Below are 16,687 nucleotides of genomic sequence, written 5' to 3' on the forward strand. Positions count from 1 at the left end.
TGGCTTTCTTTGGGAATCAGATCACTTTTCACTTCTATTTGACAGACTTTGGAAAGCTCTTCAACATTTGAAATGTTCCTCTTTTTCCAAGTCTACTATATCCAGTCAGAGCATGCAGTGGCAGCTCATCCACTAATCCAAAATCAATCATGTTACCTGGACAGATGCTGCTGAATTCACATCCACATCAGCTCACAGAGACTTTCCACCTTCATCTGTAGAGGAAACACAAAGAGAACAGCTGAAAGCATCAGTCCAACCACTGATCAGCAACTGAACATTCATCATTCATCCTTTACATCATTTCTGCTGGAAACATCCTAAATATCAGCTGCTTCTCCTCTGATTGGCTGCATCTCTCTGGTTCATATCAGCTGAATCTCTTCACACTTCAAACTAATCAATACATGGATCAATAGTGGTTTGTTACTGAACAGAGAAGATGTAGCTTGTTGTCATTGGTCAGTCAACGGGAAGAATCAGAAAGCTGCAGCCAGTAAGGCAGCAGATCAATCCCCAAACTATCAATACTACTGATACTTCTTCTGAGTATTGATACCAGCGTCAATAGGATCAATATCTGAACAATAGATCAGTCTTCTTAGTGCTGCTGCTGTTTGCAGCCATCACCTCCTTAGTTCACAAAATTCACTCTAAAGCTGAAACTACCAATTGTTCACATTATTGATTAATCTATTGATCATTTTCAAATGCATAAATTGTGCACAGCCCCTCTCCCAGTCTGGAGACGCAGGTATGGATGATGCTGCTGTGTGACAGCCACAGCTGTTCATTAAAGTCAGAGAAAAGGAGCTACATAACACATCTATCAGCATGAGACACAGTCTGAAAGCGGATGTTTCTGAGCTCCGGCACGATTTAACCACTTCCTCCATCACTGCCAAACACAATCTGTATATTGTATATTAAGATTTTTATTTTTTTTTTTTTTACCTGTTTTTACTTCTGTTTGTACTTTTTATGGACTGTAACTCTATCTTTACTCAGCATGTGACCCAAATGTGTTCTCTGTGTTTCTTCTTCTTGTAAATAACAAATAAAGTTATTTGAACTTGAAGCTGTCACTAATACAGACAGAGCAGGTTGTTGTTTTTCTCTACAAAGAAGACAAATGTTGGAAGTTATTGATCTATGAATACTGACTCAGTACTGTCAGCTGTTATTGGACACTTTGAACAGAGACACTAAAATGGAGGAAAACTTCCACTGTGTTGATTTGTGTTGACTGTTAGTAGAGTTCTGAACTACAGATTTCTGCTGTTTCTACTGGAACTAAACTAACAAGATGAACAAAGAGTCATTCAAGAGTCAAACAGTGAAAACTGTCACAATACAAACAGAATAAAGTTACAATAAATACCCTCAGGAGGAGAAAAGAAGTTGCAACACGACGAGAACAGAAAGAGAAACTAAACTTCAATAGGAAAAATAGATGGAAAAAACCAGAGAGAGAGAGAGATTTCAGAGAATATTATTTTATGACTTTTTATTACCTGTTAATCTCTAACCATACCACCTGTGAAACAAAGTCTCACTCATTATGATGAGTACTGGTTATTAAAACATGCACCAGTTTAAAGGTGACTGATTGGGGCGACCCTTCTTACGCTTCTCTGAGATAAAATTAATGAAACACACAATTCCTTGCATCAATAAAATGTTTTACACAAACAAACTCAAGACTGTCGCAAATCCTGATTTCTTGCACCTGGAGACGGACGAAGTTTCCTCTCACCTGTGTCCGGGGCGGTGTCTGTGTCTGTGCCGCTCTTCGCTCCGGTGCGGCAGCTGCAGGATTAAAAAAAAAAATCAAAAACTCTCCTGAAAGTCTCCGGTCAGAGAGCAGCACAGATCCTCCGCGCAGCAGCCGGGTTCGAGCAGACGGCGGTGGGGCAGCAGGGCTCTGATCAGTCGGTGTCTCCTGAGCCGAGCCGGGAGTGTCTCTGTCACTCAACAGGCTGCAGCCAGATACCTGCCCTGCCCCCCTGCCAGAGGTGCGCTGAGCATGCGCAGAGGCAACCCCCCTCAGACAGCCATTTTGTTAATAGTGGATGACGGTGAGGAGGAGGATGTAATGTTGAAGGTGATGATGATGAGCAAACGTAGTCATGAGACAGATGATGAAGGTTTAGTAAATTAATCATACCTGTAAGAAAGCGTAATACTCTTATAGTTAGTTAAAGTTATATTTCATACATGTATATTTATAGTAATAGCTGATAAAGTGGGACAGTTTTTGGCTATTTTAAAAATGTTGTCATTAACACACCTACACACTGAATGATAGATTTGATTTTTTTTTTTTAAAAAGGTTAAATCTGCATGAACACCATCTGACGTTCATTTGTTGAAGGTCAAGTGGGAGGTTTTTGCTGTTAAAGTGGGACAGTTTTGCCAATTGATGAAGTTTTTTTCCCCTCATGTACACAGGTCCTCATTAACACACCTGCAGTGAAATCAAAGTTTATTTTAAAAACAAGTTTTATCAGCGTAAACACCATCTGCCGCTCTTTCATTGAAGGCCAAATGGGAGACTTTTGCTGGTAAAGTGGGACAATTGGTAGTGAAATCAAACTGTGGAGTTTATTTTATGTTTTTTCACACAATCTTTTAAACAAAATCTGACACCCGAGTCAAGTGCAACACTTATTCAGTCATTGACCTAGTTACTGGTGGGTGTTATCTGGATTAAATTTAAATATCTGCAGGAACAGATCAAGCTGAGAATTTGAGAAACAGCAGCTGAATGAAGCAAATCAGAAGAGTTTATAAGTCGATCCAGCACCACTTGTCTTCTACAATTTAACCTTCAGTTTGGCAAATCAATTCCTTTTTTAATATGTGTGATTCATTGACTCTTTGCAGTGAGTTGTTAAAACTCTATCCCACTTTACCTGTCAGATTTTAAATAATATTATTAATATTTTATACATTATTATTATTATTTTATCTCGTATCAGATCCTCAGCAGATGTGGTCGTTGACTTCTGGTTCCTCCCAGACAATCTGTTATTAAAAGACAGGAAGTAGAAATAGTAGAGAGCAGCAGGTACGTTGGTACTTCCATTGATAAGAAACTGAACACTGAGACAACAATAGCTTTGTTTTCTGCAGAGGTTTAATGTTTTTAATGTTTACCTGACATATGACTCCTCATGGAGGAAGTAGAGTGATGTTATTGTACAGAAAAAACTCTGACAATGAAACACTCAATCTGGATGAGATGGTGGATGGAGAGATGAGGACAGCACAGTACTGCGAGAAGAGGAGGAAGAGGAGAGGTTCATCAGAGTGAGGCGATTTTTCTCTCTTTTTCTGTCTTCTCACTTTTTTGTGGCAGTTTTGTGAGCCACTTTAGCAGCATGGCTCCAGACTAACATAAATCATCATTAAAAGACTGATTCACAATATTTCTGGTTTAATACACAATATTTGTGTATTAAACCAGCAGTCAGGTGTCCATATGAACAGTGAAAGAGGTTTTCCTCGCTGTAATCATTCCTCCTGTTCATACTGGATATTAAAAGATCCTTCAAATGTGCTTCCAATGTAAGCGATGGTAGAAGTCTGTCCTTTAATATAACACAGTTTATGCTCATTCACAAAGTAAAATTCAAGACTTTTAAAGAAATTTTTAACAATGTAGTACCTGTTTCAGTCAAAAGTATGAAATGGAAAACCAGCAGGAACAATATGACCTAGAAATATTTATATTATGTCACATTTCTCCAGTGCTGCCCAGCAGTTTATAACAATCATTTTTAATGATATTATTAATAAAATGAACGTAACCAATTACTTTAAATTGATTTAGGTTTTTAGTGCATTATATTTATTGATATTTATATCATATTTTTTGTCAGCACCTCCCAGTTGTATATCATGTATATCAATAATTATTTGTGATATAATTAGAACTGCAATGGAAAGAAAATCTTCTATTTTGATAACTGAAAAGTTCCAAAGATTTGATGGTTCCATGTGAGAATTTGCTGCTTTTTGGTCTTAAATTTTAGTAAATTTACAAAATTTGACAAAATCACAAATTCAATGACATCACATGGTGTTCTGGGATGTTGTGACGACCATTTTTCACTGTTTTATAGGACAGATGATTAATAGAAAACATTATTGGCAAACTAATGGATAATACAAATAATTGTGAGTTGCAGCTCAAAATATAATATCAATTAATATTAATTAATCAATTAATGTGACCTGGACTCAGAGAAGTGTCAGAAAACTGATGGACTGAAAATCTACAAAAAATAACGGAACAGCTTCCTGCAGCTCAATCAGCTGTTGCGTCTCAGTTTATAGATGTAAAACGTCTCCTGACAGAAACATACAACTAATGTTACCGTCTACAGCAGGAACAGGTGATATTCAAGAGCTTCGGACAGGAAATTTAACACTTTCTAATAACTTCTAAGGAACTATTTTTGAGGAGACTGAATTAAATGCCTTTAAAGACATTTGTTGGCCTGCAGATACTTTGTATATACAAGGCTTTTTTCCTACCTTTATTCAAGAATGTGGTCTTTCAATTTGAGAGGATTTATTGATTTCATGTTCAGATTTTGTACTGAAGCTGCAGCAGGAAATCTGTGCAAGCAACAATATTTCAGAGTGCAAACATACAGTTTGAGCAGAAGCAGAACTAATCCAAGCACAAGCAGGAGCTGTTTGAGTGTGAGGGCAGAGTTTGAGGATAAGAATTACAAAATCTGAACATGAAATCGATGAATCATGCTCTCAAATTGAAAGATCACTCTCATAAATAAAGGCAGGAAGAAAGCCCCGTATGTGTAAAGGTCACAGGTTGCATCGCAGTAACTGCTGCAAGTAAAAAGTCCTCTGCTGCTCTCTAGTGGTCCTGCAGGTTTATTATACAGCCTGACTGCAGCAGGACTCACTCTTCATACAGATCAATGAGTTTTCTTGATTTGATTGGTGACAATTTGACTAAACTTCTCCCAAAAAATAAGAAAATATTTCTCCTGGACTTGGTTGGAAAAAGTGTTTGTCATGTACTGTGTTTCTGAGCAGGAATCAGGATCAATCAGAAATATTTGAATCAAAATCTGTTGACAGTTGTGAGGTTGTTTGTGTATATTGACACTTTCAATCAAACTACAGTCCTGAGGAAGCAGATCAATGTTTTAAATGTTAAATTATTTATGAACAATAGTTTTTTTCTACAATTTAACTTTGATAGTCGAGCATTTAGTCACGAATATCTAAAGATATCTAAGATTTGAAACCACGTTTTCAGACTAAAAAGGACAAAGCATTCAAGTTCTGAGACAACTGAGCAAATTTCATCTGCTGGTGAAGACCGTGCAAAACAGTCAAAAGCTCCAGAACAACGACCTTGAGTGGAGACATCAGAAACACCCAGCACCCAACAAAACATCCAGCAGCAAAGAAATAATTAAAAAGAAATAAAATTAAACGTAATTGAACTTAAATCAACATAACATAAAACATATATATAACCTATATAATGAAACAAATAAAAAATAAAATGGAAAAGATTAAAAACATTAATAAAATGATTGTGTCGTGTTGCTGTAATGAGTCTGAATACATTGACAGTGAGAGGTACAGTTAGTTGCAGCTTTTTATTTAGTCAAGCCAAAAACAAAAAACAAAGGAAAGCATCAGTGTGTACCTAAGGCACGCTGAGAAACAACCTGCTGGACTTTAATCCACAAAACAAGAAAAGATAAAATAAATGTAAGAACCCGAGAAAATTCAAAACTATACAACATGGAAGCATCTCTCTTATACAAACTCCTGGTAAAATACTGGTCAAAGTGCTAGTGCATAAGGAGAAAGGTGTCAAAACACTGACAAATGTTTTTTTTTTTCTTCTTCTTCTTTTTTGGCAATACAAATGTCACATAAATCCATTGTCATGGTCAGAAGAAAAATACTAAAACTGAGGAAATGGTGATATTGTTCACATCTTTAAAAGGTCATAAAAGATCCCAAACTGACAGTTTATTAAGGTTTTTAGAGGGAAAATGTTTACAGTGATTGTTGTTCTGTTCCTAAAATATTCAAGTTAGTTAGTGGAACATAATGAGACTAAGAGCCCGGTCACACCAGCATTCATAACAAATAGAAACATTTGGAACAAAAGTCTATTAAATTCAACTCAATCAGTGGATTAACTTGCAGAGATGAGCAAAGTCTACTAGGAGCTAAACTTTCATGAAATTTTAACTTTAATTTTCATTGTTGACCAAAAGCAAACTTTCCTATTTACTGTAAATTCCTTATTTGTAGTAGTTTTTCTTGTCTTTCGTTTTACCTTATATCTTGCTTGCAGTACTGTCCCCAGCCTCATCTGAAACATTTCATTATACATGACGCATGTTATTCTGCACAAATGACAAATAAAGTTGAACTTGAACTTCTTGTCAGAGCTGAGTTTTAGGGGAACAAAGAGTCCAAAAGGGAGGAAGCTAACGTATTAGTTGTGCTTTATCATCTAGTTTTATACAACTCTGCTCTGCTGGAGAATGACTGCTTCTCAAAAAGATGCAGCAAAGTCTGCAGTCAGTTATCGTGAACAGACTTTGGCTAACGCTAGCCGTCCATAATTGTTGTGCCAAGATCAGATCTTTCAGAAAAATCAGAGTAATTATAATTTGGATGTTGACAGGAACGCTAATCACAAATCATTAACCAGCATGCTTGGCATGTTATTTCAGCTAGCTAGCATGTAGCAATTAGCTTTTAAGTGGGAACCCGAGTTGTTCAGTGGTAAATAAGTTCAACTGCACACTACTGAAAGAACAATTACAGGTTGAGAAGCAGTTAAAAGGAGAAAAGTATTCAGTCTAGTTTTTTTCTGTTATACCTGCTAGCTAGCATTTTACTGGTTAGCTTTCCAATCACAGTAGTTCGTCTACTAGCCCCGCAAGGATGTTGGCGAGATGACTATTTACAAGTCAAAAACTGATATATATTATATATTAACCTCAACTGGTGACCGCAAACCTCAAGACTGCATTCTTCACATGCTATTTTGTCAAGCTAACATGTAGCGGTTAGTTTTTAAGTCTGGGTACGATTATCAGTCTGTTATTCAGTCTGGTTGTTTTTCTGTTACACCAGCTAGCTAGCATTTTACAGGTTAGCTTGCCAGTCAGAACAGCTCGCAAGGACCTATAAATGAACTTCTTTGTGTCACTTTCTGGTGTAACCGGGCGCTAAAAGTCTACAGCCATGTTAGCGCCCACATGAGGCTTCAATACTGATTCCACTCCAAAACACAAAAATGTAGACCATAATTCTCAGATTCTTACCAGCTAGTGGAACAAAAAACTTGACAAAACATACAGCTGAGCTGAACTTAAGCTGTAATTTGCACTGAATGCTAACAGGCTGCATGCTAATGTGTTAACAGTAGCATTTTACTGGATAAAACTAAATTATGAGTTGAAACAATGTTTTGATTCTTGGGCTCATAAAAACCTCTAAAAATCTCCAATAAATGAAGATCAGTCAGGAACTGTTTTTCACTTTTGAACACTGAATACATTTGAAACAGCAATGAACAGAGCTGTATGTAATAGCTGGTGTCAGATGACTTCAGCAACAGGTTGTGAGAAACAAAAGGCATAACAGTATGAACACATGAAAATGTGAAAAGAAAATACACAAACTGACTACAATAAGACAAAACATTTGGCATCAGGTTCGAACAGGATGAGAAAAATCGGTGGTTACGTTGTTTAGGTTTAGATTTGTTGGGGAGTGTTTCAGTCCAGCTTTGTTCCACAGGGTTCACACACTTGAATTTTCCAACAGGACGTCCAGGTACACAGATTTTTGAATATTTTGATCTCAAAAATCAACCAAGAGACACCAACGGTTCTGGTTTGTAGTCAAAGGGAAAGCCAAGAGGAGTTTCTATTAATCATTTAAGGTCTTTTTTTATTGAGAGGAACTCCTTAGAGTCCTTAAAAAAAACCTCCAATGGTCACTAAAGTCTAAAAATTAATCTGTGATACCTGTAGAGGATCTTTCTTTCGTTTCACACCTTTACCATCACGTACCACAACAATTTAACCCTAAACTGAAGTGAAAAACAGAAGCTTTGTTAATCTCAAGTGCTACTCAAAACTCGAAAATTTCTGGAAAGTCAAATTTGTGGGAAAACTTGATCAGTATCGTCCTTTCAAACACTGTTAATGTGACATTTAGCAAAGGCACTTAATCTCATAACCCAGGTGAAGATGTTCTAACATCAGAAAACTGCATATTGTAGCTTAACAGGCATGAAGCTCGACACATTTTCTCTGGAAAAACACTGAAATGTGGCTTCTTCCACATGAACTACAAACATGGAGTCTTTAGTTTTTAGGTAAACCACACAAGAAGTACAGTTTGCTAAGCTTGGAAAACAGTAATGTGCTTGAACAGAAAACATCTACAGAGGCTGATTTTTTTTCTAATAACACAACGCGTGACATAATCAGCATGTCAGAGTCTTTATGCGAGTCTCAGGCACTTATTTGGTTCGGTCATACCAACATTTTTCAGACCAAAGTATAATAGAATCAACATGATTAGTGGATTCAAAGTAAATCTGCACTGAGTTTTCATTTTGTCCAAGTTTTCAATGTCGGCAAACTTCAACAAACTCTGACATCTGTGTTGCTGCCGTGTCTTCACAGTGTTCACCTCTGAATAAACGGAGAGCCAGAAAGTCCAAAACAGAGGAAGCTAGCTGCTAGTTTTTTGAAGTCTGGGTACCTGAGTTGTTCAGTGGTTAATGTGGTCAACTTCCTGCTACCAAAAGAACAATTACCAGTGGAGAAGCAGTTAAAGAGAGAAGTATTCAGTCTTGCTTTTACGTTACCAGCTAACTAGCATTTAACTAGCCACAGTAGCTTGTCAGTTCTACGTCTCCAAGGATGAAAAAACAACCTCAGCACGAAAGTTTGTGGCGTGATGAAGCGCTTTAGCCACACTGATCCGTCCACCTGTTTTTTTTTTTTTACAATTCCTTTGACAAAACAAAACTTGTTAATACAGTCCCAACGTACAATAATCTGTCAGAGATGGACACATCAGCACAGAGAGCTGAAGTGAAACCAGAACGTCCAGAAGCAAAATCTCATTTATAGTAACTTAAATAACTAAAAATCCAGCTTTAAAACAGTATGTCAGGTTCGTCACCAAGTTTTAGATAAAGATGGTAATTTTTTTAAAAAAGAAAATGTGGTAATTATTCAATTTTTCAGTTTAAAGCAGCCTTTAATGAACTGCATTTCCCATAAGCCCACACACTGCACACACTGCAGGTTAAACGACTCGGCTCGTCGAGTGTCTGGCGTTTTTCCGCATTCTGAGTAGAGCTGCAACTAATGATTATCATCAATATCGACTAATCTTAATTATTTTCTCAAATAATGGTTTAAATGTTGAAAAATTGTGAAAAAACAGAATTCACAGTTTCTTAAAATTAGCTTGTTTTATCTGACTAACAGTCCAAAACCTTTAAATATTCAATGTACTGTCACAAATGGCAACGAAAAACAGCAAATGGTCTCATGTGAGAAGCTGGAACTGAAGAACTACTGAAACAATTAAGCGATTATCAAAGTAGTTGGACTAATCAATCAATCGTTTCAGCGCTACATTGGAGTTATCATAATAACGAGATTCAGAATTGTGAATATCGTTCACACCTACTTCCCAAAGGTTAGTCTGAAAGCTCTTATATGATTTATGTCTGATTTAATGCTTCGTAATTCAGAAGTGACTGAACTCAAACAAACATGGCCGCCTCACATCTGCTGAAGTCTCGTTCATGGCGACTAAACCCAAATTTAACGGTTGTTAGTGTTATGTTGTTTGTTCACAGTATTCTTAACCAACTCTGTGATGATTCAACCGCGTTGAGTCGTCTGGTGACGCGAACATTCGCAGGTCGTAAACGTGGGAAACTTTATATTTTCCTCCCGTCTCGTGTGAAAAAGCTGGAAAATAGACTTGATAAGAGATCGCTGGTGAGTTTTATGTTTGTGGACGAAAGTAGAGCGGCAACAATTAATCGATTAGTTGCCAATTATTAAATTAATTGACAATTATTTTGATAATCAATCAATCGTTTTGATTTTTTAAAGGGAAAAAAAGTAAAAATTCTCTGATTCCAGCTTCTTAAATGTGAATATTTTCTGGTTTCTTTAGTCTCTAATGACAGTAAACTGAACATCTTTGTGTTGTGGACAAAACAAGACATTTGAGGACGTCATCTTGGACTTCACTGATCAACATTTTTCACCATTTTCAGTTTATAGACCAAACAACTAATCGATTAATCCAGAAAATAATCAACAGACTAATCGATAATGAAATTATTATTTGTTGCAGCCCTGAATGAAACCAAGTTCTGGTGATTCAGTCATAGCAGCTGCTGTAATGGAGCCAAATTGAACTTGTGAATGAAACTGAATGAGATCGAACTGAGTTACAGAAGCTAGTGGATCGGAGGCTCGACAGGAAGTGACATCAGTCTTGACTCGGGCTCTCTGTGGACGCCTTTCATTGACAAAAGAATCAGAAACAAAACACAGATGAAGAGAAACGACAGATCGGTGTGATCGGCTCAGTACAGTCTGAGTCTGAGACGCTTCCTCAGAGACTGCGGTGGGTTTGAGGATCCAGGATCATGTAGTTGTTCAGTGGTTAACCCGGTCAACTAGCATAAGAACGATTACCAGGTTGTTCGTGTCGACGGCATCCAGGTTAAAGCCTTTAATCTGATCCCAGAGCAGCAGAGTCGTCACCTGCTGTGGTTTGTAGACGTAGTTTGAAGCCCGGTGACTGAACCGGGCGACTGTATGAGATCATGTGAATAATTAACAGCCGCTGTGCACAAACACAGTCTGGTTTCTACCTACAGCGAGTGACACACCGGATTCATGCTCAGAGTCATCTGGGCGCGATCTCCGGCACCATGGCGGTCAGGTGGATGGTCGGACACGAGTCTCTGTGTCTCAGCTTGAACATCAGCTGCTCTTTTTCCTGAGAAAGATTCTGGTTTACTGCTACCTGCCTCTCCAGCGCCACCTTCAGGTCCTGCTGCTCCTTCGATAGTTGCCTGAGAAACAAAAATAAAGACAGATTAAAGTCCATCTGACTTTTGTGGCACCGCAGCAGGTTCTTTCACAGACTTTTTTTTGTCAAAATTAAATAATAAAAGTCTCTGTTTTGAAGTTGATCTGTCAGTTTGAGGCCACCAAACGTTCCCTGAGAAATACTTTCAGATGACAAGAAGCTCAATTTATGAAGCTTTTAACAAACTGTTCAGCTCATTTATTTTGTGGTAATTCTCCTAAACATCTTAGCTTCAAGACCTGAGACATTTGCTGCTGTTGGAACCAGTTTTTTTTTTTTTGGATAAATCTCAACAGCAGCTTTTAACAGTTTAACGTGTAGCTACCTCAGCAGAAAAGTAGCTGTCAAGAGCATTAATAGTTTTCAGCTGTGAAGGAGAGTTTAAAATGATCTGAGCTCAACTGTTTATGTGATTTTAATTAATTCTTACTGAGCCTTCATGCGTGTTCACAAAAGTACATTTAATACTTTTTAAGACCTTTTTAACACCACATAGAGGCAATTTAACACCGTTTTCATGGTCAAACCAGTTAAAGAATGATGGAAAACCAGTAGGAACAATAAGGCCAACAATTATTTATTAAGTACATGAATGTATTAACATTTAGATTACATTTTTGTCAGCACTTCCCAGCTGTATATAACAATAATTTCTAGGAATATACTTAATCATTTAACCTTCTGAGGACTTTTGAGGAGTAAATTTAATGCTTTTTAAGACTTTTTAAGATCTGCAGATGCTCTCAATGTCTTTCCTCTCTTTGTTTACTATAAACTGCATGTGTATGACAAAGCCAACAACAAAATCCCATCATATAAAATAAAGAATAAATAAATAAATTCATGGTGTCTCAGCAGGTGAAATATCCAGCAGGTGGCGCCACATTCCTGCTTTATGAAGAAGAGAAGACTGAAACACTTACTGAATGAGACTCTGATAGTTGTCTATCCGGACTCCCAGATCCTCGTTCTGCTGCAGGATGTGGATGATCTGGTCCTCCAGAGACAGATTCTTCTCCACCTGAGATCACGAGACACGAAGAAGAAGTGAAGAACGATGAAGACGTAAAATAACAACAACAATTTTCGGGACGGGTAAATCAAAGCGTTAAGAAAAAGAAGAAGAAACAAAGTTGATAAAGACTTCAGTCGACCTACCAGAGCGTCCATCTGCTGCAGCTTCCTGCTCTGCTCCTGCACGCGCTCGCTCTTCATCTCGATGACGAACAGCAGAGACTCCTGCTCGGACTCCCAGAATGCACCTGGGCTGCCGTGGGCCTAGAGGTCAGAGGTGAGAGCGCAGAGAACTTTTTAAACTCTTTACTGAAGAATCCAGAAACAGAAAATGTAACATCGGGTTGGTTACAGATCTCCAATTAAATAAAACAACTCAACCCCCCGCCCCGTGACCTCCGACCCCTGACCCCAAACACACCTGAATATTTCTCTGCAGGTCCTTCTTAAACGTTGATTCTTCTACTCGTCTCTTCAGCTCGTTATAAACCTGCAGCTCTGCTGACAGCTCCTCAACTTTACCCTTCAATCACAACAGAAATGACAAAGAAACAATGTGTTAAGATTGTTGTTGTGATGCAGAAAACTAATAAAAGAAACTACAGGATCGACATCCTGCTAAACATGACTGAAGAGTTTGTGAGCGACTTGCAGCTTCTGCTTTAAGTAAATAAACTGAGTTATTTGATTTGCTCGTTATTTACCTTCAGGACGTTTTCAGCAGCCTGAAACTTTTCCGTCAGCTGAGTTTTCTCTTGTTCGTGTTTTTTCTGCAGCTCTGCAGGAAACAAGTCAAAGTCAGTGTGTTTCTGACAGAATCGCATGCAAACAGCCGTAACACGTGGTGCAAACAGTAGAATACACAGTAGAATACACAGTTCTACTGTAAATACCAAGATGATCCACACACACACACATCAAATGAAAGGCTGTAATATAGAACAGTTGAACAGTATTTTGAATTGTATTTTATAGTATATTATACAAATACAGCTAAAAGTCAAGTATTCCTTTTAGTTTATTGGTAATTTATTCATTATAATTTTGTTGATGGTAGCACTTTACTGTAAGTTCCCATATTTATCATTAATAATCAGAATATAAGCAGTAATGGTTTATAACTCACTATAATGTAGCTGTAAGCAGATAGAAGCATTTATTAAGTCACTCACAGCAAATATTAATCTACTTTAGGTTTCTGCTGTTTACTCGACTTTGGATCAGCTTAATTGATCAATAAAAACTATTAATGGCATCATCTTTGAAAGCATCTTCACTTTAGTGTCTAAGACTTTTGCACATTTCTGTGTTTTCAAGCTGTTGTCGTCACCTTCAGCGCGTCTCTCATGTTCCTCAGTAGCAGTTTTACTCTTCTGTTCGTGCAGGATGTTTAAATCAGCCGTCGTCTCCGTTTTCACCTGAAAATCACATCATGACATTTAACTGTCAGCAGCAACAAAACATCTCTAACTGTAATTATAACACCAAAACATTAAAAAAAAGCAACAAACTGAAAGATGCACATTAAAATATGCTTCAGATATGAGGATGTAAATAAAGCAGAGCTGCTCTCTGATTGGTGCGGCTGCGGTGACGCTCTGTAGGTTGAGGTGTGTTTAAACGCTCAGCGAGGTCACGGCGAGGACACAAGCAGCAAGTTCAAAGTGACAAACTCCTGGCTGCAGATTCAGGTGGTCACCTGACCCGGAGAGCCCGGTCAGCTGCCCCCAGTCTATGAATAACTTCTTCTCTGGTTTCTGATTATGAAGCAGACTTTCACTTCTGCCAATGAAATTACAGCCGAATGTGATGTTTCAACATCATGAGCGTTAATCTGTGCAGGGATTTAATCCCGTTCAGACCCGACAGCCTCAGCGAGGTCCCACACACTGACGCTCCAGTTCATCCTAAAGATGTTGGACGGGGTTCAGGTTCAAGTTGTTCACACATCAAACTGTGAGGAGGAAGATTCATGAGGCATGAGCTGCAGTTTGTATCAGCCAGATCTGAACCCACAGACATGAAACACGTATTTTTAGATTCAGCGTGACCGACACTTCAGGAGGATATCTTTATCTCTGATGTGCACTGCAAGCAAGCAGCAGACGGCCTCTAGATGCTCCAACTGACTCCTGTTCAAAAAGCCTCAAGTAGAAATAATAAATCACTTTATCAACGAGTCATTCTGGTCTCAATCTCTACGTTCAGGTCCTCTAACAAGTGTGCTGGTGGTCAGTTTGGAAGTCATTGCTCCGTTGTAATCTGCATATGCTGCAACTCTGAGCTTCAAACTGGCTCCAATGAAACCAACAGGTGACGTCACACCTCGCTACGTCCATCTTTATATGACGATCGCCAATAAACCTCCAGAAATCCACTTCGAAACCTGCCTGAGAATCATCATATGTTGAAGTTTTCTTCAGTGATAGTTGTCTGAACATCATCTTACACTGCTAACAGCTGATTCACATGACTTTTAACAGAGACTATTTGACTAAATGTGGGTGTCTGAAAGAGAACAACAGCACATCTGATCAGCTTTCATGGGTTTTTACTCTCCTGATGGTTTTATTTGTTTCTGTCGTCATGTTAACGGACCGACATGTTGCTGTTTCCATCTCAAGATTCTCTGTCAAATGTCCTAAAATGAACCATTAAATACCTGCAAATTACTCTCAATTATAAAATTAAAGGATCATTAAAATAAAAAGTTGTGATGAAATGAGCCTCATACAGAGACGGACTGGATTAAAATCACCTCACCTACAGACACTGATACAGTCTGAGTGGATCTTTAGAGGCACAAACCAGAACCAGAACCAGAACCAGAACTTATCTGGCACGCAGCTCTAAAGATCAACGTGATGAACGTGAAGTTTAATCGGCTCTTCTTCTTCTTCTTCTCACCTTATCGAGGATGCTCAGGACGAGAGCGCACACCTCCTCGTCGGCGTGGTCCTTCAGGAGCTCCGCCCTCTCTGGGTTCCCATTGGCTGACAGCACTTCCTTTAAGGTCCTCAGCTGCCACTCGAACCGCTCCAGCTGCTTCTCCAGACAGACGTCTGGTGAGCCGGACGCACGTTTACCTGCCGACACGGAAAGCAGACGGAAAAAAAAAACAACTCAACAACAAGACGAAGCAAAATATAGAAGAATGAAGGAGAAAATAAGCCTGATGATGTCATAGTGATGTCAGAGGCCTCTATCAATGCTGCCAGTTATTTTCTCTATTACTCAATTAGTCATTTTATACATAAAATATCAGAAAATAATGAAGAAATGTCGGTTTTAGTTTCCTAAAGCCCGACAAACAGTCTGAAACCTAAAAATATTCAGTTTACTATCAGATAAGATGAAGAAAAGCATCACATTCTCACTTTTGCTTCAAAATTTACTAAAACAATTAATTAATTAATTATTAGAATAGTTGCAGATTAGCTAATTGATAAACTAATGAATTAATCGTTGCAGCTCTATAAAAGCTGTTTTGTATTTTAGTGACTGAAGTTCAGGATTTCCGGTGCTGAGAGAGTTAACGCTGAGAAACTGCTCACAGGTATGAGGTCATCGTCACGGAAACTTAAAAACAGACATTCAACACACACACACACACACACACACCGATGACATCATCGACATGTAGACACATGTTCTGTCCGTTCGCTTCCACTGACGTCTTCACTTTAATCCTCAACACAACTCGAAAAACATCATAAAGTTAAATATTAACACTGTAAAAACAAAGATATTTATTTATGGAAATATATAATAAACTTTTATGAACTTAAGGACGTTAAAAGTCTGTGTTTATCTAAAATGTGAACACTGGTATGTTTCCATAATAATCTGAGAACAGCACGTCGCAGCCTGTCTGAAGATTAATTATTTCTAAACAAACAGCAGTTTGACTTTTATTCAGCTGCTGTTTGATATCAGCTCACTGCAGATATAAATAAAGAACATTAATAATAGCAGATATATCACTATCAGATTTTTAAATTCCCAAACATTAGTATCAGTGTCAACCTTTAGAAATCAGTTTATCAGTCAGATCTCATCAGCTGGAGGAGACGAGACCTGAATGTGGAATCAAATGTCATTAAAAAAACAGCTGTGGTTCATTTCCACACTGCAGACTGATTATACACTGAATATAGTTCTGTACATACTAAAGGAAACTATAAACTCCTTCAGACAAGCTTCCTGCACGCTGGAAATATATATATATTTAAACCATAAATCCAGCTTCATGCATCATGTTTTTTGCAGTTAATATAAGAGAAATTAAAGCTGCAACAATTAATAAACAATTAGTTGTCAACTATTAAATTAATCACCAACTATTTTGATAATTGATTAATTGTTTAGAGTCATTTTCCAAGAAAAAAAAAAATCAAATTCTCTGATTCCAGCTTCTTAAATGTGAATGTTTGTTTTTTGGGGGTTTTGTATTTTTTTTATTTGCACAAAGGTTACAATAAAAATATTTAACAGTATAAATTATATTAAA

The 16,687-nt window shown here is 37.8% G+C and overlaps 2 protein-coding genes across 3 annotated transcripts in view; both read right to left on the reverse strand.

Annotated features, from left to right (window-relative positions):
- LOC137188624 (NLR family CARD domain-containing protein 3-like) overlaps positions 1–1,985 on the reverse strand; it is a 164,329-nt gene extending 162,344 nt beyond the window's left edge. Inside the window, exons 1-2 of the mRNA XM_067598199.1 lie at positions 1,757–1,985; positions 157–215 (exon numbers count right to left, since the gene is read on the reverse strand). The gene's annotated coding sequence lies outside the window, so the exon portion shown is untranslated. The remainder of the gene's footprint in view (positions 1–156; positions 216–1,756) is intronic.
- ccdc69 (coiled-coil domain containing 69) overlaps positions 1–16,687 on the reverse strand; it is a 44,456-nt gene that overhangs the window by 11,570 nt on the left and 16,199 nt on the right. The window contains exons 3-9 of one of the 2 annotated variants that reach the window (XR_010929451.1): positions 15,085–15,263; positions 13,508–13,595; positions 12,882–12,955; positions 12,599–12,700; positions 12,322–12,441; positions 12,087–12,184; positions 6,341–11,146 (exon numbers count right to left, since the gene is read on the reverse strand). Coding sequence is in view for 1 of the 2 variants with exons in the window: in XM_067598202.1 (XP_067454303.1) it covers positions 10,978–11,146; positions 12,087–12,184; positions 12,322–12,441; positions 12,599–12,700; positions 12,882–12,955; positions 13,508–13,595; positions 15,085–15,263 (830 nt within the window). In the remaining variant the exon portion in view is untranslated. Of the gene's footprint in view, positions 1–5,626; positions 11,147–12,086; positions 12,185–12,321; positions 12,442–12,598; positions 12,701–12,881; positions 12,956–13,507; positions 13,596–15,084; positions 15,264–16,687 lie in introns of those variants that run through there. The other variant, XM_067598202.1, reaches the window with a different exon arrangement.

The sequence above is a fragment of the Thunnus thynnus genome, chromosome 9 (assembly GCF_963924715.1).
Source record: "Thunnus thynnus chromosome 9, fThuThy2.1, whole genome shotgun sequence".
Taxonomy (NCBI): domain Eukaryota; kingdom Metazoa; phylum Chordata; class Actinopteri; order Scombriformes; family Scombridae; genus Thunnus; species Thunnus thynnus.